Genomic DNA, 27,747 nt, shown 5'->3' on the forward strand with positions numbered 1-27,747 from the left:
CTTTTTTTTTGAGACATGTTGCTGCCATCAATTCCAAAATACCTTATTTTTTTTCTAAAAGTGTTACATTTTCTCAGTGTAAACTTTTGAAATATTTTCTGATTTCTACTGTGTATAAAATATGAGTTTATGAGATATATACAACAATACAGTCTATGGATTATTTATAAAAGCTGCATAGCACATCTTCTCTTTCCTGTATTTCCATGAGTGATTCACCACTTGAGAAGTGTAAAATCATATTTGAGTGGATATATGGGAAACATTTTTGGCAACCTAATAATTATATGGATTCATTTTGTGGACCATGTCCTGGTTGCTAACTGTCCATATAGAATCCTCCATAAGGCCTCACACACACTGGATATTTTTAATGCTGCTGTTAGAGGCGTCTGCCATTTTTTTTTCTGCCTCAAAAGGCCCCTGTATGTATTCATGCATATAGGTATATAGGTGTTTAGAGGAGTTTACAGGCAGGGGGTGTTTAGAAGCAGAAAAAACAATTGACGCCCCTAAACACGTGTTAATACTAGGCGTGTTTGAGCATAAATTCTTTCCATGCCAGATGGAAAGGTGATTTGGAGAGATGGCCAAATGTCAAGTGTGCATGAGGCCTATAAATATGCAGCCAAATAATGGTTGTAAATTCACTGAAAAAATATTAAAGTCTTTAAAAAAATGTTGTGTCTCTTTAGTTATGTATCAGTATTTCACAATGTAATACATTTAAATATGATGCACAAATGTGTTTGTTGTTGATAGTGAATGTATTCTGTATATTCTTTACTGCGGGGGTAGGCAACCTAAAAGAGGTGGAGATCTACCTGAACAACATGGGAGAAGTCAAAGATCATTGGGCACAGTGTCATCTCCTCACACCTGATTTAAGCCTCTAATTGCCATACTACTGTGTTGCAATCGCGTACATTGCATAGCAATCATGGGTTTAAATCAGGTGGTGAAGGTGGAAACATATCCCCTCCTCACCACGTGTCAAACACACTCACATCGCTTTTCAGAGGAGCACCAGTGCCTGTAGTTGTGAATGAGCAGCGGCACCCATAGGGCTCGTTCACAAGTAAAGCTGGGGGGGTGGTAAAACCCTTTCAGAAAGTGTACCAAACACACAGGATATAATAGAAGTCTATGGCTAAGTGCAGCAAACCTGCAGGAAAGCTACAGGTACACTGCACTGCACCCGCAATGTGGGTAAACTGCAGCACATCAATGTGAAAGCAGCCTTATGCTATTATGCCCAGTCTATTGCTTCACACTGACCTAAAGATCTCTTCTTTCCTGCTGCTGGCACTACTCTGGAGACCACTAGCTGGGATAAGAGGTGGCGTGCAGTTGAAATCACTTAGCATGGGACAGGAGCCAGCACTACAGAGGAGGCATCGGCTTATGTGTTTTTTTGCTCCCTACTACAGATCCAACTTTCCAAGTAGTCCCTCTGCATTGTACTGTGTTTGATGCTCTGGGATGGCAGGTCAGCAAGCCTACCACTCACCTGTTCATGATCTCCTGGCTGCTGACCCCCACTTTAGGCTCAATTCACATTAATGCATTTTTTTAAGCTTTTTGCATGCTGCAGAAATGCAGGGAATTTTATCATATCAATTCATTTTTGTGCCTCTACATTTTTGGAAAGGGTCGGGGACTTTTTTACCGCAAAATGCAGCATTTTGCACGTAATAGAAGAAAAAAGTCTGCTCTTATCCCGATGCTGTCTTCCTCTGTTGTTACGTGCCTCGCTGTCTGACATCTTTTATGTAGCCATGGGGGCATGTGGTCTGGTATGGTTCCGGTGGAAGGCACTCGCTCTTCCTGACCTGCCGGGCTGCATGCTCAGATAAGGGTCTGGTTTGGATTTTGGGGGGAGACCTTATGCCATTTTTTTTTTTAAAGTTGGTGTGGGGTGTCCCTACCAAATCCATACCAGACCGAAGGACCTATCCGAAAATGCGATTGTTTGTATGCAATTCGAACGTGCAAAAAATCACGCATGCTCAGAAATAATTCAAGGCATGCTCGGAAACATTGAACTTATTTTTCTCGGCTCATCGTAGTGTTGTATGTCACCGCGTTCTTGACGGTCCAAGATTCAAAGAACTTTTGTGTGACCGTGTGTGTGCAAGACAAGCTTGAACGGAATTCCGTTGGAAAAACCATCCAAGATTTTGCAGATGGAAATTCCCGCTCGTGTGTATGCAGCATTACAGTATGATGCCAGGGATTGCATCTGGTACACATTACAGTTATATTTTAAGAAAATAATACAATCAATAAAGTCTTACTTATAAAAAGCCATCTCTGGTCACTAACAAGTGCTTCTTCATTGTCATGGAGGCAAAACTGTTTCCCCACCTGTGTCTGGCTGTTTAGGGGCCTACTCAAACAGATGCCTCATTTTTGTGCTAACTTTCAAGATGGCCCTGATTTCAACATGCATTATCCTTTTTTTGTGATACCTGCCAGCAGAAGGAGACTTGAAACCTCTGGCCTGGGTGATAAGCACAACCCTTTTATGTCCCTTTAGGGTAGCGTCAGTTTCCTATGAGTAGAAGGGCATTTTTAAAGCTTGTTGCAGTGATTGATGGTGAAACATGAAGCATGAGTCTGCATCATTGCATCCACGATCACAGGTGCAATGCTTTCCAAGCTCCCATGTAAAAAATAATTAATGCACATTTTTTTTCAAATGAATATGGGTGTATTTTTTTTCAAAAGCTGGCTTTAAAGGTGGATGTTGTCTTAAAGAACATGGTATATTGTAACATGTCTTTTCAAAAATACTATATATTGAAAAAAAAGGGGGATTGAAAAGGATGAATTGTGAAGAAGGAGGTATTTTGTGAGTTACTGCTTTGTAAAAATGATGTTGAATCATTTAAATAACATAGTAAACAAAATACCATGCCATTGTCACGAGTAATCTCTATCATTTAGCTGCCTTAAACAAAGTGCACATTTTTCTTTCTTCCAGCATTGGCTTTTTACATTCAGTCACATATCTGCTGCAAAGGAATTGGATGTTAAAAGACTTCTGCCTACCAGGCAATGTAATTGCAGGTCTGAAAAAGGAGCAGACAGCTATACAATCCAGTCCAAGGTCCTACGCTGATCGAGGTATGAATAGGGAGTATCTCAACTGAGGGCAACCAGCCCAACATATATCATTTGTACTGCATATGCCTTCCCTGCCTTTCAGAAATCATGAGCCCCATCCTACTTTTTATCTGGTATGTCCCTTCATAACGCTACCTTTAAGTGTGTAGGAAGTCACCCCAAGATGCTCATGCTAGGGGACAACAGCAAGAGATGCAGTCATCAATTTTCGAATAGTTTATAACTTCTTACAAAATTCTCCAAATATGTAACTGGGCAAGAATTTGCTAAAGCTTTGTCAATGTCAAGCAGCATTTACAATAGAAGGCTCCTGACACATGTACGATGGGCACAATAGGGAAGTGTTCAGCACTGTCAGTATACATGACAGCTTCTCCTGCTGATATTTATCTAGAAAGTAGCAATTCATTTGTGTGTACTAATGGGTGTCCTAGCAATCAGTGTTAGAAAATCTGTGCACTCCCAGTACCCCAATGACGGTAGCTCTGGTGACAAAGACAAACCCTTTGTGAGTGCCAGTCCTTAAAAGAATGGGAATCACGTAAACAACATGTTGCTATTAAATTAAAAGAATAGCATGGGATTTACCATCTACAGGAGAGATGACTGAATAGTCGGCTGACACCAACTGAATGCTGAATGATTCCATTCCTTCCAGAAGGCCATCTTGAATTGCTTTCAGTGTAAATGATTTCCTGGTGTCAGTCTGAAAATGCAAATAAGACGCACTGTTTTATAAACTTCAAAGTATGTACATTGTTACAGCTTTTTACATGTCATATAACAGGAATGAGGAGAGGAACTTGTATGCCTCTTGGAAGGTTTTAAATTCTAATTTTTACCTATAAAAAGAAACTTAGACTGAGCTCTTAGGGACATTGAGCAGAATCTGGGAATCTTAACTTCTTAGTAACTTCTTACTGTGTATAAGGACACTTATCCAAAGATCATATGGCACAGAAAGCCTCCACAAACACTGTAGCAACATTTGCAAGCTCAATCCTTGCCACTGATACAACAGTGGCTGCCTTAGGTCTAGATCAGTGGTCTCCAAATTGCGGCCCAGGGGCTAGATGCAGCCCTTTTCTTGCATTTATCAGGCCCTTGGGGCACTATTTCATTCACTGACACCAATGAAGGGCACAATTTCTCCCAATGACACCATGAAGGGGCACAATTCCTACCAATAACAACAACAATGGGGCACAATTCCTCAATCCCACCAATAAAGGGTACAATTCCTCCCAGTGACACCAATGATGGGGGATTGTTTACTTCCACTGATGCTGGCATATTTTGTACTCACAATGGCCACTTTCTGACTCTCCCTAATATCTGAAAGACAGTATATTTGCCCTTTAGAAAGTTTGGAGAACCCTGGTCTAGATCACGCTTCATCTTGTATTTCCACTGTCTTTTTTTTTTAACAGGTTTACAACATTCCTAAATCAAATGGGCAAAAATACCACAGGTTCAGTCTGTTTACGTTCCATATAGATTTATTCAGGTAAGCCAGATGTCTTCATCCATACTCTTTCAGGACAAACCACAGTCATTTCAACCATACATTTTCTGAAGGCACGCTATTAATACTAGCAGCCACATAGGATATTCCATGTGGAATAGGTGATCATTGCAAGAACTTTTAAAATATTTATTAATAACAAAGGTCTACAAAATTCTTGGAATTGAACTAAAGAATAAATTCTAAGGCTATCCTATGTACATGTTTATCCAGAAATAAAATACATATCTGGCTCTCCTAAGTCTTGATCAATAATATACTGTCACAGTGGGACTTGTTACATAAGCTTTGGCACACGACAAATAACTGTATGATAATAGCTATCCTTTATAATTTGAATGCCAAATCCACTCCAATAGCACTGCACAAGAAAGAACCCATATAACCCCTAATAAGACAATTCATACTATGGAAATAGTTTTTTTTTTGGCTTTTGTTAAAGCTTTTTCTATTCATTCAGCTGAAATAATTTGTCTGAAGATTATAAAGTGCATAAAGGCTTTATTGCAAATATGTCCATTACTTAAAAGGATTTCACATTGATTTCTGTACCTCATTAAAGTTCAGGGTTCCATTTAGTGGGCTTAGGTCATATTGTCCAGCTTCCTCCACTATCCAGATAATTTTCACTGCGCCCCGACCACCTTGACTCCGCACCACTGTTAGAGTCACTTCTCCAGCTGGGTCACCTAATCTTTGAGGTTCGGAAATGAGCACCTAAAAAATCAGTGATGTAATGTGGTCACATTTAAAACTGATTCAGCAGTAAATACAAAATATCACTACTTATTGTCAAAATAAGTGAAGTCATTCTGCATAGGATACTAAAATTATTCATTGTTTTGTGAGACACTTGCACCTTTTAAATTACCCTGTGCATATGGGCTACTGCTGTCCAAAATGTTCCTCACGAGTTAGGGTAAATGAATGAAAGTAAATTAAACAGCACTTGCTCCTCCTAATTGTTATTATGTTCTAATAATTAATAACCTGGGAATAAAGGGTATGACCTGATACTAAATATTAAAGGAGTGGATCCTTATACCAACTAAATAGTTGTATAAATATTGTGTAAATATTAAAGTGACAAAAGTGCAACATATTGAAAGTGCATATGGAGGGCCATAGTTTAGAGACCCCTTCTATAAGGGAAAAGGATCCAACCCATTCGGTGAGTCACTAATTTACACTACCCCCAAGAGGTGGATCACCACAGTATTGGGACTTGGAGCACTATAGTAATTTTTGGCACAAAGAAAAGGACTATTTGCACTATATCACCATATGCACTTTAAATATGTTGCACTATTTATTCATTTTTAACATTTGTTTATCAATTTATGCACTGTAATATATGATGTAGTATCATCACCTATTATTCAATTTAATCTATTGGTACACAACTATTTAGTTGGTATAAGGATCCACTCCTTTAATATTTAGTATCAGGTCATACCCTTATTTCCCAGGTTATTAACTATTAGAACACAATAACAAGAGTAAAAGGGGCTGAATACAAATGCACATCACACTTTTAAGATATTTATTTATAAAAAAAATTTTTTAAACATTTAGCATTTTCCTTCCACTTTACAATTATGTGCTGGAACTTTGTGTTGGTCTATCACATAAAATCCCAATAAAATACATTTACATACTAAAATTCTCTTGTCATTTGATCCTAATAGAAAATAGCCAGAACATTCAACCAGAAAAATTAAAGAACATACAACAATAGAGAAAACACTTTAGAGCCCAATACTTTAGACTAGGAACATTCGACCAGAGGGGGAAATAATCTGAGGGATACCTCTGTATTGTGTATGGCATTTTCTGTGCGAATGGCAAAATGAATGGGTATTTGGCTGAGTGAACCTCCAAGCTGCTGTGTGAAGTGAAACATTTAGTATTAGTACCACCGCTAAATTTGATATCTTCCTGCTCAATGCTCCTGGGTGTTAGGAAGCCGCCATCTGCGAGCTTTCTAACAACCATCGACTAACCCTTGCCTGAAACATTCAGCTGTTAGCTGGGGATTCCTGGCTTACAGGTCAATGTATACAACAGCATGGGGTCCACCCCACAATTTATACCAGACCCTTTAGACCTGGTATGGATTTTATGGGGGAACCCAGACAAAAAAACAAGTAAAAAAGCATGGGGCCCCTACCAAAATCCTTACCAGACCCTTTTCTGAGCATGCAGCCTGGCCAGCTAAGGAAGAGGGTGAGCATGCATCTCTCGCCTTTCCTTAACCATACTAGGCCACATGGCCGCACATAGGCCTGTATCTTGTCCTGGATGACCCCCTGGCAAAGCACCTTGTCTTATGATGATGATGGCCAGAGTTGCTTCCGCACAATCCTTGCCCTGGGGTTATGGGAGATCTGTGGGTAGGGGGCTTTTTGAGTCATGGGTACCTCCCCCTGGTAAAAGCTCTTTGTCTTATGCTGATGACGGCAAGAGCCTCTTCCCCAAAACCCTGGCCCAGTGGTTACGGGGGGTCTGAATGCTGAGCTACAGCTGGATGTAGTTTTTGAAATTTTGTTTGGCTTTTACTTACGACGGAAGCATGGATGGAAGATGCAGGACTTATTTTAGAGACTGCATGCATCCCCTTTGCATGGGATACTGGACTCCCCTGGCAACCCCTCATGTAGTTATGGGCTCCTTCTTGACTCTCCTCTCTATTGATTATCTCTGTATGAAGTATGTACATATGTAAATATCTGCATTTAGTAAATTGTTATATGGCTTTCATTGTGTTGACCCCTCCGTCTCCAAACCTTAAAAGATGGGGATGTCCTCTGGAAACAGATACTGCAACTGGCATTCATTGCTGTATGACCTGAAGCAGGTATGAGACAGACTGCTAGGAATGCTGGTCAAGCCAGGCCAATGGTCTCCCAGAGTGACCTTTGGGGTAAATTTAAACTTGCGATCTCTCTTGCCTCTGTAGCCCGATCTGCATTCGGATTGCAGTGAAAAAAGTGATGCAATGCCTCCTTACCTTCTGTTTTAACTCAATTTTTGCACACAAAAGCACCACATATGTGTGCATTGCTCGTGGTTACGGGGGACTTTTCCCACTCTTCTACATTAACTTGAATGTATAGCTACAAGTTGGGTCAACTTTGCTGTGGATGCAAAGCATCACAGCTGCAGCATGTAAACACCCCCGTGCGGCCTATTGCAGCTTGATACCACAAGTATAAACAAGGCCTTAGAGGGCAAGGTATCGGAATTCCACTCGGTACAGCAGGTACCTTGGGGAGCCTGTGCCATCCCAGTAAATCTAGGGAACCTCCCCTGGGTATGGGAAGAAATGGGTTAAAGAGACTATGTGTTACCCCACCACATTGCAGTTTAATACAGGGAGGACATGCAGTCCAGCACAAAGCTTCCATTACATTACACTGTGATAAGTGGTTTGCACCAAGGTTATTTGTGTTATCAAAAATAATGCATTTTACTCACATCAATTCCATCATGAGTACAAAAAGACAAGGGGTTGATTCCTCATTTCAAAATAGAGTAATCTCTTTTGAGGAGTAATTTGAGGAGTAAATCCCTTGTCCTCAAACTTGTGTTGAATGTTTTATCATGAATATAATAAAATAAAAAAGTTTATTTTTTATTTTTTACTCTTTTATTATTATAAATAACATTGCCTTCATCTGCGCACATAAGTTTACCATCATCTTGCATGTAGATCCATCTCATCAGTTGGAGATCTATATTACACTTACACACATAGGGTAAATTTGTGACATGCTTACCCTAATGGTTTCAAATCCAAACAATCCAATAGGAGAATCATTTGGTGGAATGTTGACCACAATGGTGATTTTATTTCCTAGATTGGCATTATTTGTCACTCGCTTTAGAGAAACATTAAATGTTTCTAGATACTCCACAAAAGTATCATCCACTATTACAATTTCTATTACTCCTGCCGACTAAAGAAAAACAAAATATGCATTATTTATATGGAAAAAGACGGTTTGACAGATAAAAACAAAAACAAAGTCATCACTCAAAATCATCACACTATGATCTACTGTATGTAGCAGGCCAATAGTCATGTGTAATCTGTATCCTTGTGACTCTTCACATAATCTAAATAACATCAACTACACATCTAAAGCTTTTTTCACGTTATGTGGATTCCGCTTCCCTCTAGTGGACAACAAGTGTCTTAACACAGTCACCTACAGTCTACTACTGTAATTTACATATGTTTTTGCAATTTGTGTGTCTATTGGCTTATTTTGTTTAAATAGGTTGTGGTAATAAAATCCTGATGCAGCACATTAGGGCAAATGGCTTTTCAGTGGCAAAAAATAAAATAAAATAGATTTTCATTCGAACCACCCTTGTGCTCCCATCTAACACCTATTCTTACTACTTATTGCTACTCTAATACATTGTTTTTCAATCTGAGAGCATGAAACCCAGTTTGTCCTGAACCAGCGGTATAAGTTTCCATGGTGAAGGTAGGCTAGCTGTCAGCACCATAACAACCACTAATGCTCTAGGGCAGGGATATGCAATTAGCGGACCTCCAGCTGTTGCAAAACTACAAGTCCCATCATGCTCTGCGTCTGAGTGTCATGCTTGTGGCTGTCAGAGTCTTGCTATGCCTCATGAGACTTGTAGTTTTGCAAGCAGCAGCAACAGCTGGAGGTCCGCTAATTGCTTATGCCTGCTCTAGGGCCAAGGTACATGATGTAATTTGTGGCTATGGTGAAGGCAGCTGGCTCACCCGCATTATAGCAATGCATGATCCAGGGCAGGTCTCAGCATTCAGGAGAAGAGGGAAGTCCATATCTTCCAGTCCTTCTCCACCTCCCACCTTTTGTTTTGCTGCGGGAGCCAAAAAGTAGGGTTCTAATGTAACGAGGGGCTCTGTCACAGGGAGGCTGTGTAATTAGGGGGCTCTGTGATGGGGGTCTTTGATCTATAGGGGTGACTTTGATGTGATGAGGTGATCTCATAAATAGAGAGGCCTCTGCTATACTGGGGGGCTCTGATGTGATGAGGGATCTTGGATATGATCTTGAAATTATGATGCGATGAGGGGGCCTCTGATGTACTGGAGCTTCTGATGTGATGGGGAATCTCTGATGTGATGGGAGGCCTCTGGTGTAAAGGTGGGGCTATGGTGTAATGGGGGATCTCTGATGTGATGAGGGAACCTCTGATGTGAAGGTGGGCTTTTGATGTGAAGTTAACTTCATCAAGGTGGTTGTGTGCATCATCCTAGGCTCAGGTTTCCAACTGATAAGTAACATTTAGGTTTTTTACATTTTATACTTGGGTGCTTCACAATTTTGTATACTTTACTGAAAAAAAGTTGAGAAATGTTTCTTTAACACTTCATCAGCCTCATAAAATAACCATTAGCACAGTTAACCCTTTCTTCACATGCAAAATACTACTAATATTTTTAATATACCGAGTTGATTGTCCAAGGGTTTTACAACAGATTGTACTGTGTATGTATGGTGAGCTTTCATGTAGTCCTATGGGTTATTTAGAATATTATTTTGTTTTACTTTTGTCTATAAAACATGTCACTTTTGTTTTTATATTGCACATTTAACAGCAAGTTGAATGTCTGATAATTATTTAAATATAACCATTTTTTAGAGGACAGTTAAACTGGAGAAAAGTGCTGAGGAGAGTCCTGTTTCAGCACTCTTATAGTAGTGTATGTATAACAGTTGTTCAGACCTGTCCATCAGAAAATGAGAGATTCCCCGAAGAAGGCGTGAAGTCATCACGACTCGCAGTGATTGGCAGAGCTTCCCAGTAAACAGTGACAATGCCAAAGTTTCCAGCTTGTCTGACAACGGGAAGCCTGAGTACATTCTGTGGAGGTGGAACTTCATAAGCCAGCACAGCTCCATTTACAGTCTGGAAAACAAATAACCTCATGTTTATAGTACAAAAACAACAGTAAGTATATTTTATGATGTTAAACAGTTCTACTAAGGGAAAATGGGACAGGGAGCTTTTAGCATTTCATTTGCTCCTTGACTTGATTTTACAAGCTCAAAGGGCCAATCATTCATGACATACGTACATAAGGAAACAAATGAGTATGCACAGTAGGATCACTTAGCACAATGTTTACAAGAAAAATTATATCATATCTGATAAGTCAGAAGGCGGGAAACAGTGAAGGAGCTGTCAGAAACCATGAATCAGACTGAGACAGAAGTACAGTTAAATCTCACTTGTTTAATAATAATAAAAGGTAAACAGAGTAAACATAGTCAAAGCATAGCCAGAGTTCAGGAACTGGAACTGATAGTCAAACAAGCCAAAACTTCAGGGTGCCAGAGATGAGCATAGTAGAACAGCAAGCAGGATCTGGAGCCAGAAGGAATGTCAGCCAAGCAAATCTTTAACAGGAACACAGGAGTGTGTATCTAGAGATGTGACCAACGCGAAGGCAGAGATCACCTGGGCTGGGCAAAAATTTTGGAATACTAGGAATATTTGGACACCGGAAGTGACGTCCAGTTTACTATACCTTATGTGAGTACCTTTGATGCCCATTTATTTATTAAATTCAAAGTTGGCATACTTCACCATTGGAGCTCCTTCTTCTTCCTTATATGGTCTATGTGACATACCCATGTGAGAACCTAGTGTAAACCACATTTCTCAGCCTTGTAAGGTGACAGACCCAGCCACACCAGTTACAGGATACAGTGCTTTGGATATATATATTTTTGCTGTTTACCTTACAGCAGTAAGGTAAAGAGCCACTGCACCTGGTGTTTGCGGGCACTTTTGAAGATATAGGTTCACCCAGTTACTCATCTGAGTCATTCAGTTTTACTTTTCACTGACTTTATTTAGATTTTTCACTGGCACTGTGTGCATTCACGGACTTTATATTTATTGTAATTTTTATTTGCACTCATATATGCACCTTTATTCGGATAGAAGTGTTTATTCACATGGATGCTATTTTTTGCACTTTATGCCTTATGATTAGCCCAGTGTATATTATTTACTTGTTCCTATCACCAAGTGGACCAGTGTCATTTATATTGACGGCACATATGCACTTTATTTTATGTTAGTACATGCATTTGCTCAGTTAGTTTTATTCATTTTAGTACTCAGTATTATTTATTATCAGTAGGATTTATTTACCCTGTCACTTTAGCACTTTGGTGTTTTTTGGAGCTCAACACCATATATTGATTTCTCTCTATTTTTGGATGGGGTATGCACCCCTGTTGGTGGTTTGCTGCAACCAATCTGTTTAGTTTATCTTATCTTTACCCTAGTAGCGCAGGAATACCTATTACCTTTAATCCTTCTGCATAACTGGGGACAAAACAACACCACCTAAGGTCTGTCCGTGACAGGACCTTGAGGTTCGGCGTTCCCTGGATGGGCAGGACAAAACTTCAAAAAGTGACCTGCCTGGCCACAATAAAGGCACAATCTCTCCGTCCTCCTAAAGGTTCTCTCATTCGCAGAGAGATCCGTGAAGCCCAAGTGCATGGGTTCATCTTCATTGATCAACTTGGTACTAGGAGGCATGAAAGTGGACTGAGGCACGGGTGGGACTGCAAAGCTAGGAGGCAAACGTACAGGAGGCTTCCGCAAGCACTCCTTAAAATAAAGTCTTTCTCTGAGTCTGGAGTCAATGAGGATGGCAAATGTGATCAACTTCTCCAGCTCAGTGGGTATATCTCCGGTTGCAATCTCATCCTTGATGGAATCCGAGTGACTATGAGAAAATGCAGTCATGAGGGCCTCATTGTTTCAAGCAACCTCTGCTGCCAGGAAACGGAGTTCAATGACGTAGTTGGCAAAGGTTCTCGTACTCTGTTTGATGGACATGAGGCACTTGGCAGCAGGAGCGGGCGGGAACGTCAAATATCCTTTTAAAGGAGGCCACAAACTCAGGGTAACTCAAGACAACAGGTTTTTGCGTCTCCCATAGAGGGTTTGCCCAGGCCAAGGCTCCCTTAGAAAGCAAAGATATCACGAAACCTACTTTGCTTCTGTCCATGGGAAATGACTGAGACAGCACCTCAAAGTATATCTCATCCTGGTTGAGAAACCCTCTGCATTGAAATGGATCGCCCCCAAATTGCTGGGGAAGCGGAGTGGAACCAGACATACCTCTTATAGAGGTAATACTCAAGGCGGGTGCCTGCATAGAGGCTGCCACAGCAGCAGGGATGTCCTGCAACTCAGGTTGTACTGGAGCAGCCAAAGTGGGAGATTCCAGGTGAGCCGTGCGACTCAGGAGCGTTTGTAACGCCATGGCAAACTGATCCATGTGGTGATCTTGCTCATCCAATCTGGAAAATATATTACCAACAAGTGGATTGACTGTATCTTCCGAATTCATGGCCTTCACCTACTTTCAGAAACCATGAATCAGGCTGAGACAGAAGTACAGTTAAATCTCACTTGTTTAAAAATAATAAAAGGTAAACAGAGTAAACGTAGTCAAAACATAGCCAGAGTTCATGAACCGGATAGTCAGACAAGCCAAAATGTCATGGAGCCAGAGATAGAGTGTAGTAGAACAGCAAGCAGGATCTGGAGCTAGAAGGAATATCAGCCAAGCAAGTCTTTAACAGGAACACAGGAGAGCGTCTCTAGAGATGTGACCAAGGCAAAGATCATCTGGGCTGGACGGCTTAAGTAGGCAGGACAGACAAGCAGGATATCATCAACAGGTGAGTCACTGTGGAGAGATATGAGCTGGCAATTAGCCGACAGCTGAGCAGCCAGCTTAGAGAAGGAAGAGCTGAGCCCAGCCCTGACAGGAGCAAACTGAGAGCCCCAAGAAGGAACAGAGATCCAAAAAGGGGCGTTGCTAGGTGGCAAAAAGCCCAGGGGCTCCAGCCCGAACGTGTACGTGATACAGGCTTTTTTTTGGCTGGGCCGTGACCTACTTGACCTACATATACTGACCTACAAACACTGACCTACCTGACCTACATACACTGACCTAACTGACGGAAGTGACCTACATACACTGACCTACCTACATTGACTTACCCACACTGACGGTAGTGACCTACCTACACTGACCTACCTACACTGACCTGCCTGACCTACATTGACTGACATTTACATACACTGACCTACATACACTGACCTACCTACACTGACCTACCTACACTGATCTGCCTGAGCCACATACACTGACATTTACATACACTGTCTGACCTACCTCAGCTCAGCCGTGGTGTGCGGTGTCACAGCAGCCAGGCAGTCAGTCAGTCAGTCATCAGAGGAGGAGCTGAGGAGAAGAGGAGAGTGGCCTGCCCGATCGCCGAGCGGGGATGTGGCACGGCGGCCACATTGTAATTCCTGCCTTCTGGAGCCTGCAGCGCCTATGATGGACATCACACATCCAGTGGTCCCGTCATTGGACCAGTGGGACATCCATCATAGGCGTTGCAGGCTCCAGAAGGCGGGACCTGCTATGGCACTCAGCCTCACTTGGCAGCACTCAGGATCAGATCGGTCCTGGCGCTCACCACTCGGGGCTAACAATGGAGGTCTGCATGCCTGAGACTCTGGGCTTTTCAGGGTCACATTCGGGGCTGCAGCCCCCCTAGCAACCCCTCCTGGCTCCAAAAGTAAAAAAAAAGACAGAATGAGAAGAAATACCGGAAAAAGAGTTCAGCATCTCCCAAGTCAAGTAACCCGTCAGTGGGGTTTAAGACTCAAGCACAGGGAGTCAATGTCTTATTACCACCCAGGTCCATAGTCAGGTCTTCTCAAAGTGGAGGTAGAAAGGACCTAAGGAAAGCCGTAGTGGGTAAACTACCAGAAAAGTTAGTGGAACCATCTCCAATTGTGTCTGTATAGGTAGAAGGTGTTTCTGCCAGGGCACTGCTACAGGGGCACTAGTCACTCTAGTGGGACTTCTACAATAAATATTTGAAGCAAATCCCCTAAGCAATCTTGAAGAGCTAGAAATTTGGGAAACAGGGACTGACAAGTTTCCGTATGACAGATATATTCCTATCTTTTTTGGACCAGTAGCCACAGGAAAAATAGAAACATTCGACACATTGGCCATGGTGTGCCCTGGGCCTCCTAGAGGTGAACAGAATTTTACGCTGATTGGAACTAACCCTGACTTAGTGTGAAGGCTGTTAGCAACTGTGGTTGGAGAAGATGGTTCAGTGCTCAATGGGATCCACCCACAGTTATACCAAGCATGTCAACAAGTAATTAATGAGCAGAATGTCTCAGTAGAAGGAGTGGGGTGATTATGGAAGCTAGATGCAATAGAGAGAGTGCTACAGCCTGGGAAGATTTCTTGCCTGAAGGCCACTGTCAAACTCACTTGGGAACATCCAGGACCCTTTTTATGCTGGAGACTAATGCATGAGCAGAAGCTGCTGGGATAGCGATGGTCGCTTAGTTGGTTTCCACTAAGGTCCTGTTCCTCAGTGGGAAGAAGGTGTCAATTAGCCTCCAGAATGTCACTGATATCCCTGTGGTATTAGGGGCTCGAATGCTGGTGGGACAAGTCAGTGCAGCTACCTCAGTACCTCCATCAGACGTTAGAGGAGAAAAATACCAGGGGCTTTCAAGGAGTCACCACATTTAATACTTGGATTTAGTTAATGGAGCTAATTCTGGTGTACCTGCTTTATTACTATCATTTCCCAAAGAAAAAATGTCTGAACCCAGGAAGTCAGAGGACTTGCAGAGTCAGGGCAACGAGTGGGGTATTGATTTAACCAGGCAGCGCTACAGTTGTGTATATATATATATATATATATATATATATATATATATATATATATATATATATATATATATATATATATGTATATATATATATATATATATATATATATATATATATATTTTTTTTTTTTAGTTTAATTCTCTTTTAAGGGGGTGTGGCAGGGTGTGTGTCCTATGTCTACATACTTTTGCTAATAGGTGTCCATTGTTACCATCTAAAAAAGTTGCATCTTTGAGATCAATGAGAGACAATGATGGCATCATGGTCTATTGTAAGGTTGGCTGGTGTTTACACTGGAGCATCTGTGATCTAATTTTCTGCCCTTAAACCAGATAAGCATATTTAGTGTAAATATGCGATTTTTTTTATATTACAATGGATGTTTACACTTCTTGTAACAAGAATAAAAGTGACACCATTTTTTTTTAAAAGAACAGTGTAAAAAATAAAAAATAAAAGGTAAAATAAATAAGAAAAAAAAATTAAACGTGCCCCATCCCTCTGAACTCGCTTGCAGAAGCAAACGCACACATGAGCAGCGCCCGCATAGGAAAAGGTGTTCAAACCACACATGTGAGGTATCGCCACCATTGGTAGAGCAAGAGCAATAATTCTAGCCCTAGACTTCCTCTGTAACTCAAAACATGCAACCTGTAGAATTTTTTAAACTTCACCTATGGAGATTTTTAAGGGTATAAGTTTGTCGCCATTCCACGGGCGGGCGCAATTTTGAAGCGTGACATGTTGGGTATCAATTTACTCTGTGTATCTTTCACAATATAAAACAAAAATGTGGCTAACTTTACTGTTGTCTTTTTTTTTTTAATTAAAAAAAGTGTACAAATACAGTGTGACAGAAAGTATTGCAATGACCACCGTTTTATTCTCTAGGGTGTTAAATATATATATATATAATGTCTGGGGGTTCGAAGTAATTTTCTAGCAAAAAAACACCAAATCTCAGAAAGAGGCTCGGTCCTTAAGTGGTAAAACACTAATCATTTTGTTCTGCCAGCAGGGAAGGCTCCCCATGCTCCCCGCAGGCATAACACAAAAGTGTGTCAGAAAAGATTCCCCCTTTAACACTGACTGTGTTGAGGATAGAATTGAACAATTTTCTTTCCTTTTTTTCCATGGTGGAAGGAAAGAAATTTGCATATTGTAGACTGCTTAAGGCCTTGTTTACATGGGCTGCATAGGGGCAAGTTATTATAGCCATTCCTCCAGCTTTATACTGTGTATCAGCCATTTTGCGCCCACCTTGGTAACGTTAAATTGGAATACACCTCTAGGATCATCATTCTCCAGGATTATTATTTCACAGATTTCTTCTCCAGTCCTTTTGATCATTGGCAATCCACTTGATACAGAAGAATTCACAAACTGGACATCAGTAATGTTCAAGAGAAAACTTTCATTTAATTCAGGAATGTTATCCTATAATGAGAAGGCTAAAAATTAGATGGGAAATATTGCAATTGTTTGATAAATATAAGAATTACATTTAATGGAGGTTGCGGCACTTAAAGTAGAATAAGCAAAACTTTTTTATTAATTTTGGATAGAGTAAGGGTAATATCCCCATGGACATTATATCCATTCATTATAATTTATAATTATAAAATTATAATGAATGGATATAGGGCCAGTTCACACCACATGCAGTCCAGTGCATTTTTTTTCTGCATCAAAAATGCATGTAAAGTAAGTAAAAATGGCATAATTCACACCAGGTGGTCAGTTCCAGGGCATTCCAGTTCCAGAAAAAAAATTAAAACATGCAACATTTTTCCTGCACGGTACTGTACTGGAACGTGGTAAAAAGCAATGGAATGCACTGGAACGCATCAAAAACATACTGGACCCCAGTACAGTGAAAAAAACACAGGAACATTTAAGAAAAAAGCACCTGGAATGCATCCAGAAGAAATGCATTAAAAACACATAAAAAATGTGTTAAAAATGTGCATGCAGAAATGCAGAATGGATTTGGAGTACATTTTTGTGGTGTGAACCAGCTCATAATGAAGAGAATGGAAATAAAAAAAGGTGCGCCAGGCAACCATGGAGATCCCGTAAGGGCAGACAGTTTGTCTTGACAATGAAAGGCTAAAGGAAAGAGAAAATAAGGTTGAGTTAAGAAGCAGGGTAGGAAAAGAACGAAAGTGGAGGGGGGAGGCATGTATGCGGCCTACTGTAAATGCTTTAGGAACTTCTCTCACTGGCATATGCGAGAACCCTCTGGACATTAGACTGAAATGAGCAGATGTCGCAATAAATTTATGATTGGGATCCCATTACATAATGATACTCAGGAGAGCAGGTAAACTCATTCCAGAAGAACCATGTTTTACAGAAACATTCTTCCCTAAGGTTTGCCCGTACTATGATTTGGTCCATCAATTTGGTTTGGTAATTTTAACAAGTCATAAGCTGATAGGGGGCCACTGTCTGCTTCCAGAACAATGGAATAGAAGCTTTTTCTGCATTCAATAGGAGTATACGCACGGAGCGTATATATTGTTAACTTGCCATGGGGTAAATGTAAGAAAAATGCTGCAGCATCCTCTAACATAGGAATATTCAATAATTTGAATATCCAACATTTGACCAGCACCCAGAAATCTTTAATATATGAACAGGACCAAAATATATGTACAGTATTAGGGGTCCTTTCTCCTCCTGGGATTGAGGAACATTGTGGGAATAGTTTTTGAAAGGTCGTAGATACTACTGAGGCGGTATGTATTAAAAAAATTACCAAATTTTATTAGATATATATTAAAACAGGACAAACATAGCAAGGGGATTAAAAAACACCCTCCGTCTACAAGGAGTCAACAGATACCCAATACTATTTTATGGAGATAAGGAGCCCTAATGTATCATAGAGTATGGAACTTCCGCTTATCCGTCTCCCCCCCGGCGCCACATTTGGCACCTTTCAGTGGGAGGGGGGAACGGGTACCTGTTTTTGACAGGTACCGTTCCCCACTTTGGGGAGACGGGGGCCGCAGCCCGGTTTCTCGGAAGTTCGGCCCCCTCCTCCACTGCCGGACCAATTAGAGAGCACAGCACGCTTCGCGCATGCACAGTAGGGAACCAGCTGTGAAGCGAAAAGGCTTCACTGCCTGGTTTCCTTACCAGGAATGGTGATGGCTTCACCCGACAGCTGATCAGAAGATCGGCTGGGTTGCCGACATTGCGGGCTCCCTGGACAGATATGTGTCCATATATTAAAAGTCACCAGCTGCAGTATTTGTAGCTGCTGACTTTTAATTTTTTCATGGGGGGATGGACCTTCTCTTTAAAGTCCAACAATGGAACCAAATGTCAATGTAGATCACCAGAACTAAGCCCAATATTACTCCATACTTTAAACCTCAATGCATTTTGCAAGATATGCTTCTTCAGAAATGATTGGGTGGGTGCTGATCAAATTCAGATGTGGAGAAGAGGGCGATATATAATCAGGGGGGCAGACACAGGGGCCATCTCAAAGGAAGGAAAAGGGGGAAAGCGAGACTCGCCGGGAAAGGGAATCTCTACTACTACCAGCAACAGGATCCAGCCAAGTGTGGTTAACGTAAAACTGGTGGGGAATATCAAGGTGTGCTCATACACTACAAACTGCCGTATGGCATAGATGGTGGCTATAGATGGTGGCTGGAGATGGATAGCAAGGGAGGAAGATATGCTGAGAATACGTGGAATCCGATGTTTGCATCAGCAGATACCACAGGAAATGCAGGTGTACCAGGGTAAATGACTCGGGGGGGGAACGAAACATATGTAGATCCATTTGGAGCAGCACCCATCACACCCCCCCCCCCCGTGGTACTGCATCCTGCAATGCCTGTTTACATAGCATCACTTACCTGACTTACCTGTGCTGTGCTAGGGGACCATCCCACTTTACTACAGCCTGGTGCTCTGCACCTGTCCTGTGCTCTATGGGATGTCAGCAGCTAGGATTGTCTACAGGAGATACTGAACACCAGTACTATTCACACAGGACACCTGTAAGGATTTCCACTGTACTTGCCTGCTGAACGAACTGGCTGTGAAGTTCTCTGGCTAGCCCACTAAGGACTATAGACAATAGGAACAACATATAATGGCTGCTGGAAAAACCACGGAACAGAGGCAAAGCAACGGGTAGTTCACAGATAGCATGGAAGGAAGATTTTCTTCAGTGCAACTAACGGAAGTGACAGAGACACTGCATTTCTGGCAAGATTAACAGAGATCCTATATATATATACACGGCTGGATATCGGATATTTTCTTAACCCTTTCTGTGTGGTTTAAAGTGTGTCAGCCAAACACGAGAGTGTGAGGTGTATCAGTTTTTTTCCTTCTATATCAGTTCAGTGAGTGTGTTTTCTGAAGGGAGTGGAATCACTTTGCACATTGGTGTGGTGCATGAATAAGGAAGGTACTACACTAAAACAAGTTTTACTGGATTAAGTTTATGGACTTTTGCATTATAGGATTTATTCCTATATATTTTCACACTTGTCACGGGTTGATAATATTTTATTGTTTTCACATTTTGTTGGATAGCATTTATGTATGATTACACTATTTTTTTCCCACTTTTCTAATTTGATAAGGGTTAAAATACTGTTTACACATTCTGTATATAGCAGAGTAATAACTGTAACTCCCAGTAGCTAGTATACAAAATGGCTCACATCAAAGGTGGAGTTCCCAAGAATAGGCTACCATGCCTGTTTAAGCCAAATGGGCCTAAGTAGTAGTAACAAACAACCACGCTAGCTCCTGGTCAGCATAGTGACCTGCACCTGTAAGCAGAGCTAGGATTTTAACTTCCTGCCCTCCCCCCGGTCCTACTGTTTTGTGCCAACAATCCTTCCCTATATTGACAGGAAAACCTTAGCAGACTACCAAAATCAGATGTCATATCATTTACACAAGTCAGACCAAGACTGGGGGTGGAGAGGCTGAAATAGGCTGTTTGTCCACTATGCATTAGTACACCTAGTACTGATGACTAGAAAAGAAGAGCAAACTGTCACCCTATTCTTCTGGCAGTTTGGATCCAGGAGAACCAATGTAAATCTGGGGCCAGGAACAGCCCAACCATAGCACCAAAGTCATCATGGCCACTGAATTTGTTTATGTGTACTAAACTGTTCAACTCAGTACATTACCTTAGACCTAGAATATGGTAGGCACCTAATGGGGGTGAGACAGCTTGTCCAGCAACACCTTTAAATGCACATTAACAAATATTTAACATAAATTTACTTACAGGCAGTATGCTGAGTTTTACTTGAGCAAACATGCTGTTCTCTCTTATAATAATGATCTTATCTTTAATTGCATAATCTTCATTTTCTGTGGCTCTGTTTACAGGTGGCAGGGAGAGGTTTTGTAGAGATTGGAAGTAAACAGCAATATCACCAACAAAACCTTGTTCTCTAGTCACTTGCAAAGTGATGATGGTAGAATTTCCTGTTTCCACAAAAAAAAAAAAATCATATTAGATGTCATACCCTTAAAAGAAACCTGGCAGTAAGATAAATACACATGTAGGAATACCCCTAAAAGAACCCTGACATTTTCTAATTCCAGGACTTGTATGCAGGTGCAGTCTGTACTTTCCACTGCAGGTGGAGAACGACTGAATTGGCAATGCAGAAAAGGAACGAAGTTGCGAGGAACTTGTTTCCTCTATTATTTCCTGCGATCACAAGGGGACAACCCATGTGACTCCAGCAGCCATATTGGGGCATATTGGATCAAAATGAGTCTATTTAAGACCTCGGCTTCTGGGTTTGGCCCACTTTATGTGAGTGGCTGGCATAGGGACAGGTTCCCCATCTGGCAGAAACAGTGCTTAGAGGAAGGGAAAGGTTCCACAGGAGTCGGGATAGTTCAGGGACTATGTCAGCCTCTCTTCAAAAAGCTTTCCCTTTGGGTGTGGACCAGCCAGGCCATGTTCCGCTCCTTGTTGCAGATGCTGTCAGCATCTTCAAATCTTCAGACCACTGACACAGTTCGCAAGTGGCTCCAGAAAGGTGTGTCTACCCACTGTGCCTGAATAAGTTGTGTTGAACCTTTCTACAACATAGCTTTATTGCCTACTTGGAGTCTGTGTGTCTACTGCCTGCCACACCATGTCACACCTTGCTTCAGACAGTTTACCAGAAGCTGTGACATCACACTTAATACATTTGAATAGATTTTGTTTTAGGACTCTGCAGCTAGTATGCATAACAGGAATTATTGAATTCAAATCAAACTTGAAAGTCAAATTGTTGTAAGCAGAATTGCTTAGACAACTTTAGGTCTGCCAGAGCCCCTTGCCACTGACTCACTTCCTCTTACAACTGCTGGGGGAGTCGAGGGGTGATTTTTCAATACAAATTGTCACTGCCTAAATTCTGGAGACTTGGACCTACTCTATTTTCATAAGGAATTGGACCTACACATTCCACGTGACTTCCCCCTATTATATTTTTCAAGGTTCTATACATGTTGCACAAACCTTCCGGCTCATTCACTTTAACTGATGATGAATTGATGTGCCACCCTACTATTCCATGTGGGGAGTCATTGGGTAGGATAGTCAGCAAAGCCTTTGACCTGCTTGGGTCCAGTATTGCTCCTTTGCTTAGATCCTTGATATTCATGGTAGTCACTTTTGTCAGGAAAACTGTAACTGTCTCTGCCATCTCAGCAATGCTGTCTGCTAGAACTGTAACAGTAATTGTAGTAAGTGTCTGGCCCTCTGAAAATGTGACCTACAAAGAGAAACACAAAAGGAACTATTATACACAGTATATCAGTATCACAAAACAACAAGCTTTCTGTTCCCATGTTTTTAGACATAAATAGGGTTTGTTACTGTTTTGTATATTAATTATTAACCACCAACTAATTACATTTTATTTGCTGACATCAAACATAAAATGACATAGTTCCAAAATAAAGTAGTATGACTTTAATATTCACCATTGTTGTTCTTGTACATGTATGCCATCTTGGCATAGTGCTAACTGGCCAGAAGTTAACGGGCAGTGCAGGAGACAGTTGAATACCTACTTTACCTTTGTTACTTCTACTTTTTATCTCTACTACCATCTAATATTCATCACCAGAATCCCTGGTACCAGTTCCAGTGCAATTACCAGCACCAATGGAATCTTGCATCAAAGTCTTTAAACAGTCTGCCGAAACTTCTACAATGGGTCCACGACAACATCTCACCCCACTACTAGCAATCATATGGATAATCCTCTATCCAGGGTCCTCACAGGCCTGAAGAAGGAGCACATGCCCATGGCACTCTAAACTTTGTGTGTCTTACATAAGATACAAATACCAAATATTACAGGATAAAAATGATTAAGGGACAAGAGCAAGACAATGGAATTAGCCTACTTTAATATATCTTTGGGCCTACAACTATAACAAATAACATTTGGCAAATGGAAGTTAAGGCAGATTTGTATCTGTATTACATGTCACAATCAGTTAACATCTAAATGCAATAATTCATTTTTTTTATCTTTCACATAATTACAGTGCAATTATTCAACATCTAAAAACCCACGCATTAATTTCACAGCATCCCTCCAAAAACTGCCTGTTAACTAAAATAGTGGCTGACTGAAGTGGTAGCACAACTGTATCATATGTTTCATTAGGCTGCTTTCACATTGGGGCGGTGCGGGCGTCGGCGGTAAAGCTATTTTTTAGCGGCGCTTTACCGTCGTTTTAGCGGCGGTCTGCGGGCGCTAGCGGGGTGGTTTTAACCCCCGCTAGCGGCCGAAAAAGGGTTAAACCCGCCCGCAAAGCGCCGCTGCAGCGGCGCTTTGCCGGCGGTATTGCCACGCTGTCCCATTGATTTCAATGGGTAGGAGCGGTATAGGAGCAGTGAATACACCGCTCCTTCACCGCTCCAAAGATGCGGCTAGCAGGACTTTTTTCACCGTCCTGCCAGCGCATCGCTCCAGTGTGAAAGCCCTCCGGCTTTCACACTGGAGGGAAAGGGGACGTTTTTTTTTTCAGGCGCTACACAGGCGCTATTTTTAGCGCTGTAACGCCTGAATACCGCCCCAGTGTGAAAGCAGCCTTATGGTTAAGATCTGTATGAAAAAAATACTTGTTATATCATAATTGTAGAAAGTAGTCACTTACCATTCCTGATGTAGGAAATATATCAGCTACACTGCCATTGGCAAACCACTCCACCACCACACGTCCATATGTGCCATAGAGGCGCTCAATACTAAAGCTAATCAGATTGTCTTGTTCCATCTCCTCTGCTTGTTTCATCAAAGAATTCTGCCATTAAAAACATTAACCAATGAATATATTAAAAAATAGATTACTGATGCCTAGAACAGTGAGATGTTGATAAAATCATTACAAAACAAGATATTAATCATCACCTGAGCAAACCCGATGATCCCATGGGCATAATCATTGGATGGAATGATGATAGTCACATAGGAATGGACACCAATCTCTGCACCTCCTTTTGGGTTTTTAAGCCTTACTCGGAAAGATTCATCCTCTTCTGGGATTGAGTCATCAAGAATATTAATTGCTATAGTGGCTTCACGTTGCCCAGGCTCAAACTTCAGCTCACCTGAACTAGCAGAAAGGCAGACACAACATAACTTTAATACAATAACATGGTTGATGCAAGATGGGCTCCAGAGATAATCACAGAGACAGGTCTGTCTTTGAAAGATATCTGTATTGAAATACTTGGAAAAGAAAATATGCTGGAGTACATATGCAGGGATTTATTGTGCCACGAGAACACTGCACTGACTTTAAATCACTACTTTGGGATTTGAACTTAGCTACTTAGCTGGAATTGCTGAAAGCTTTCCACTGACCCCCCCCCCCCCCCCCCCCATGTGAAATGCATCTTCCAATAATAATTACATGCTCAAAAGTGTTATCTAACTTTTTGTTTATTTTTGGACTGACAAGATACATGGCAAAATCAACCCTCTCTATTTGTCCTGGTTTGAGAGAGTCAAAGACAGAAAGTAATGGAAAATCCAAAATGTTATAATTGTCACCAGAGCAGCAAGTAAGGAGAAAGCTAACCTTGAGGACTGTTTACCAGTGACATCAGTCTAAAAGAGAATTTCCTCTAACTTTGCAGAGATATTTTTTTATTGTTGCCTAATGGGTCTCCAGAAAAAATCTTGCCTATGAGACACAAACAGCTAAAAAAAAAGACAACTGACACGGACTTTAAGGCTCCGTTGCATTAAGTCAACCTCACTGGCAGGCTCAACAGGTATTTTCGGGGCTTGCAGGGGGACTAAGACAAAACGTATTATTAGGTGCTACAGCACTTTTTTTTAGCGTGAGATCATTGTTCTACTATACAGTGCCTTGAAAAATTATTCACATCCCTTGAAATTTTCCAAATGTTGTCAATGTTACAAACAAAAATGTAAATGTATTTCATTGGGATTTTATGTGATAGACCAACACAAACTGGCACATAATTGAGAAGTGGAAGGAAAATGATAAATGGTTTTCAAAATGTTTAACAAATAAATATGTGAAAAGCATGGTGTCCATTTGTATTCAGCCCCCCTGAGTCAATACTCTGTAGAACCGCCTTTCACTGCAATTACATTGGCAAGTATTTTTGGGTTTGTCTCTACCAGCTTTGCACATCTAGAGAGTGACATTTTTGCCCATTCTACTTTGCTAAATAGCTCAAGCTCTGTCAGATTTGATGAAGAACATCTGTGAACAGCAATTTTCAAGTCTTGCCATAGATTTTCCATTGAAATTAGGTCTGGACTTTGACTGGGCCATTCTAACACATAAACATGCTTTCATCTAAGCCATTCCATTGTAGCTTTGGCTGCATGTTTAGGGTCGTTGTCCTGATGGAAGGTAAACCTCCTCCCCAGACTCAAGTCTATTGCAGACTCTAAGCCCTTGTACACACGGTCGGACATTCCGACGGAAAAGGTCTGATCGGACCTTGTTGTCGGATAATCCGACCGTGTGTGGGCTCCATCTGCCTTTTTCCGTCGGAATGTCCAATCAACAAAGTTCGAGAGCTGGATATAAAATTTTCTGACAACATGATCCGATCGGACTTCGTCCGATCATTTGTAAAGAATTCCGATTGGACAAAGTGCCACGCATGCTCAGATCAAATTACGAGACCAAAGCTATTGGCTACTAACCTGAACGTAGTCCCGTCGTAACGAATGAACGTCATCACATCACATTCCGAACGATCAGATTTTCCGACAACTTTGTCCGACCATGTGTATGCAACACCAGTTGCGGACAAAATCCGTTGGAAAAAATCCGATGGATTTTGTGGTCGGAATTTCCGACCGTGTGTACAAGGGCTAACAGGTTTTCTTCTAAGATTGCCCTGTATTTGGCTCCATCCATATTCCCATTAACTCTGACTGTATTCCCTGTCGCTACTGAAGAAAAGCATTCCCACAACAAGATATTGCCACCATTATGTTTCACGTGGGGATAGTCTGTTCAGGGTAATGTGCAGTGTTAGTTTTCTGCCACAGAAGCAAAAGCATTTTGCTTTTAGGCCAAAAAGTAAAATTTTACTCTCATCTGACCACATTCTTTCACATGTTTGCTGTGTCCCCCACATGGCTTCTCGCAAATTGCAAACGGGACTTCTTATTGCTTTCTTCTAACAATGGCTTTCTTCTTGCCACTCTTCCATAAAGGCCAGATTTGTGGAGTGCAAAACTAATAGTTGCCTTTTTGACAGTTTCTCCCACCTGAGCTGTGGATCTCTGCAGCTCTTCCAGAGTTACCATGGGCCTCTTGGCTGCTTCTTTGATTAATCCTCTCCTTGCCTGGCCTGTCAGTTTAGGTGGACAGCCATGTCTTGGTAATTTTGCAGTTGTGCCATACTATTGCCATTTTCGGATGATTGAATGAACAGTGCTCTGTGAGATGTTCAAAGCTTGGGCAGTTTTTTTATAGCCAATCCCACTTTAAACTTCTCCACAACTTTATCCCTGACCTGTCCGATGTGTTCCTTGGCCTTCATGATGTTGCTTGTTCACTAAGATTCTCTAGCAAACCTCTTAGGGCTTCACAGGACATCTGTATTTATTCTGAGTTTAGACACAGGTGGACTCTATTTACTAATTAGGTGACTTTTGAAGGCAAGTTAGTTAGGGGTATCAGAGTAAAGGGGGCTGAATAAAAATGCATGCTACACTTTTCAGATATTTATTTGCAAACAAATCTGAAAACCAATAATCGTTTTCATACCACTTAACAATTATGTGCCACTTTGGGGTTTATTTACTATAGCACTAATATGAGAATGGGAGAATAAATACTCTCAAAATAGCTAAAACAGGGCTAATTAGATCTAAAAGGAATTCATTATAGCTCCTAGGAAAAAATACTCCCAAAATCAAATTTACTATAGCGCCCAAACCCTTACTCTTGCTAGAACCTGGAGAATTGCGAATGGAAATAATGTTTTGAGCATGATATGAACGTCTAAATGGTACTTAAATATGTGGTATAATTGTTAAAGATAATCTGCTTTTAAACTCCTTTAAAAGGTGATATATACACTGAAATATTTTTTAAAGTCTGAGAAGAGATAAATTCAAGCTCTCTGTACAACTATGTTCCAGCACAACTGAGCATGCTCAGACATGCAAATTACTTTCATTTTAACTCCCATTCCATTTTTACAGGGCGCTATAGTAAATGCCAAAATAAATACTTTTAATGTTGAGATGAACTGTATCTTTCTCTCAAATAAATTGTTGCAAAAATGTTGCTTCTTCTACATCTATCTGTTTTTTGAAGAATGCTAGAACGTGTAATGTTTTCATGTTTTGGTAAAATATATTTTTCTCTGTCTCTCTCACTTGTTGCTGTCCATCTCACAAAAATCTTTACTCAAACTCACACAGGTGTCTTTACAAACCACAAACAATACCACTGCTGATGCAAATTTAAAAATGAGTCACAATTTTGTGTGTTTAGTATTTCCAAATGATTATATTTTTAGCCCAAAAAATGTGATATGTGTACCAACATCGGAAATAAAAATGTCATTCACAAAATTCAGAGGGTAACACCAATATTCTACATTTAGAACACCAAGAACACCAAGAACCACCAAATATCACAGAATAAACCAAGAAGAATAACTCCTGACTAATGTAATTCCGCCACCTATAGGTCCAAAGAAATGTAGTATTTATGTGTATTTATGTATATGAGGGTTCGACATGTGGCTTCACACTGGCTAACAGAACTGAGGTTCTTTGTTTGAATCCCAAGCATGCCACTTCAT

The 27,747-nt window shown here is 41.0% G+C and overlaps 1 protein-coding gene across 2 annotated transcripts in view; it reads right to left on the reverse strand.

The window, feature by feature from the left end:
- ADGRV1 (adhesion G protein-coupled receptor V1) overlaps window positions 1-27,747 on the reverse strand; it is a 710,193-nt gene that overhangs the window by 428,597 nt on the left and 253,849 nt on the right. For both annotated transcript variants that reach the window (XM_077462401.1, XM_077462400.1), the window contains 9 exons: window positions 23,843-24,047; window positions 23,589-23,735; window positions 21,934-22,189; window positions 20,695-20,897; window positions 16,677-16,853; window positions 10,391-10,573; window positions 8,434-8,613; window positions 5,207-5,371; window positions 3,718-3,835 (listed from right to left, as the gene is read on the reverse strand). In XM_077462401.1, coding sequence (XP_077318527.1) covers window positions 3,718-3,835; window positions 5,207-5,371; window positions 8,434-8,613; window positions 10,391-10,573; window positions 16,677-16,853; window positions 20,695-20,897; window positions 21,934-22,189; window positions 23,589-23,735; window positions 23,843-24,047 — 1,634 coding nt within the window. The remainder of the gene's footprint in view (window positions 1-3,717; window positions 3,836-5,206; window positions 5,372-8,433; window positions 8,614-10,390; window positions 10,574-16,676; window positions 16,854-20,694; window positions 20,898-21,933; window positions 22,190-23,588; window positions 23,736-23,842; window positions 24,048-27,747) is intronic.

The sequence above is a fragment of the Lithobates pipiens genome, unplaced genomic scaffold (assembly GCF_037356315.1).
Source record: "Lithobates pipiens isolate NorthernLeopardFrog02 unplaced genomic scaffold, aLitPip1_a1.2 Scaffold_3, whole genome shotgun sequence".
Classification (NCBI taxonomy): Eukaryota; Metazoa; Chordata; class Amphibia; order Anura; family Ranidae; genus Lithobates; species Lithobates pipiens.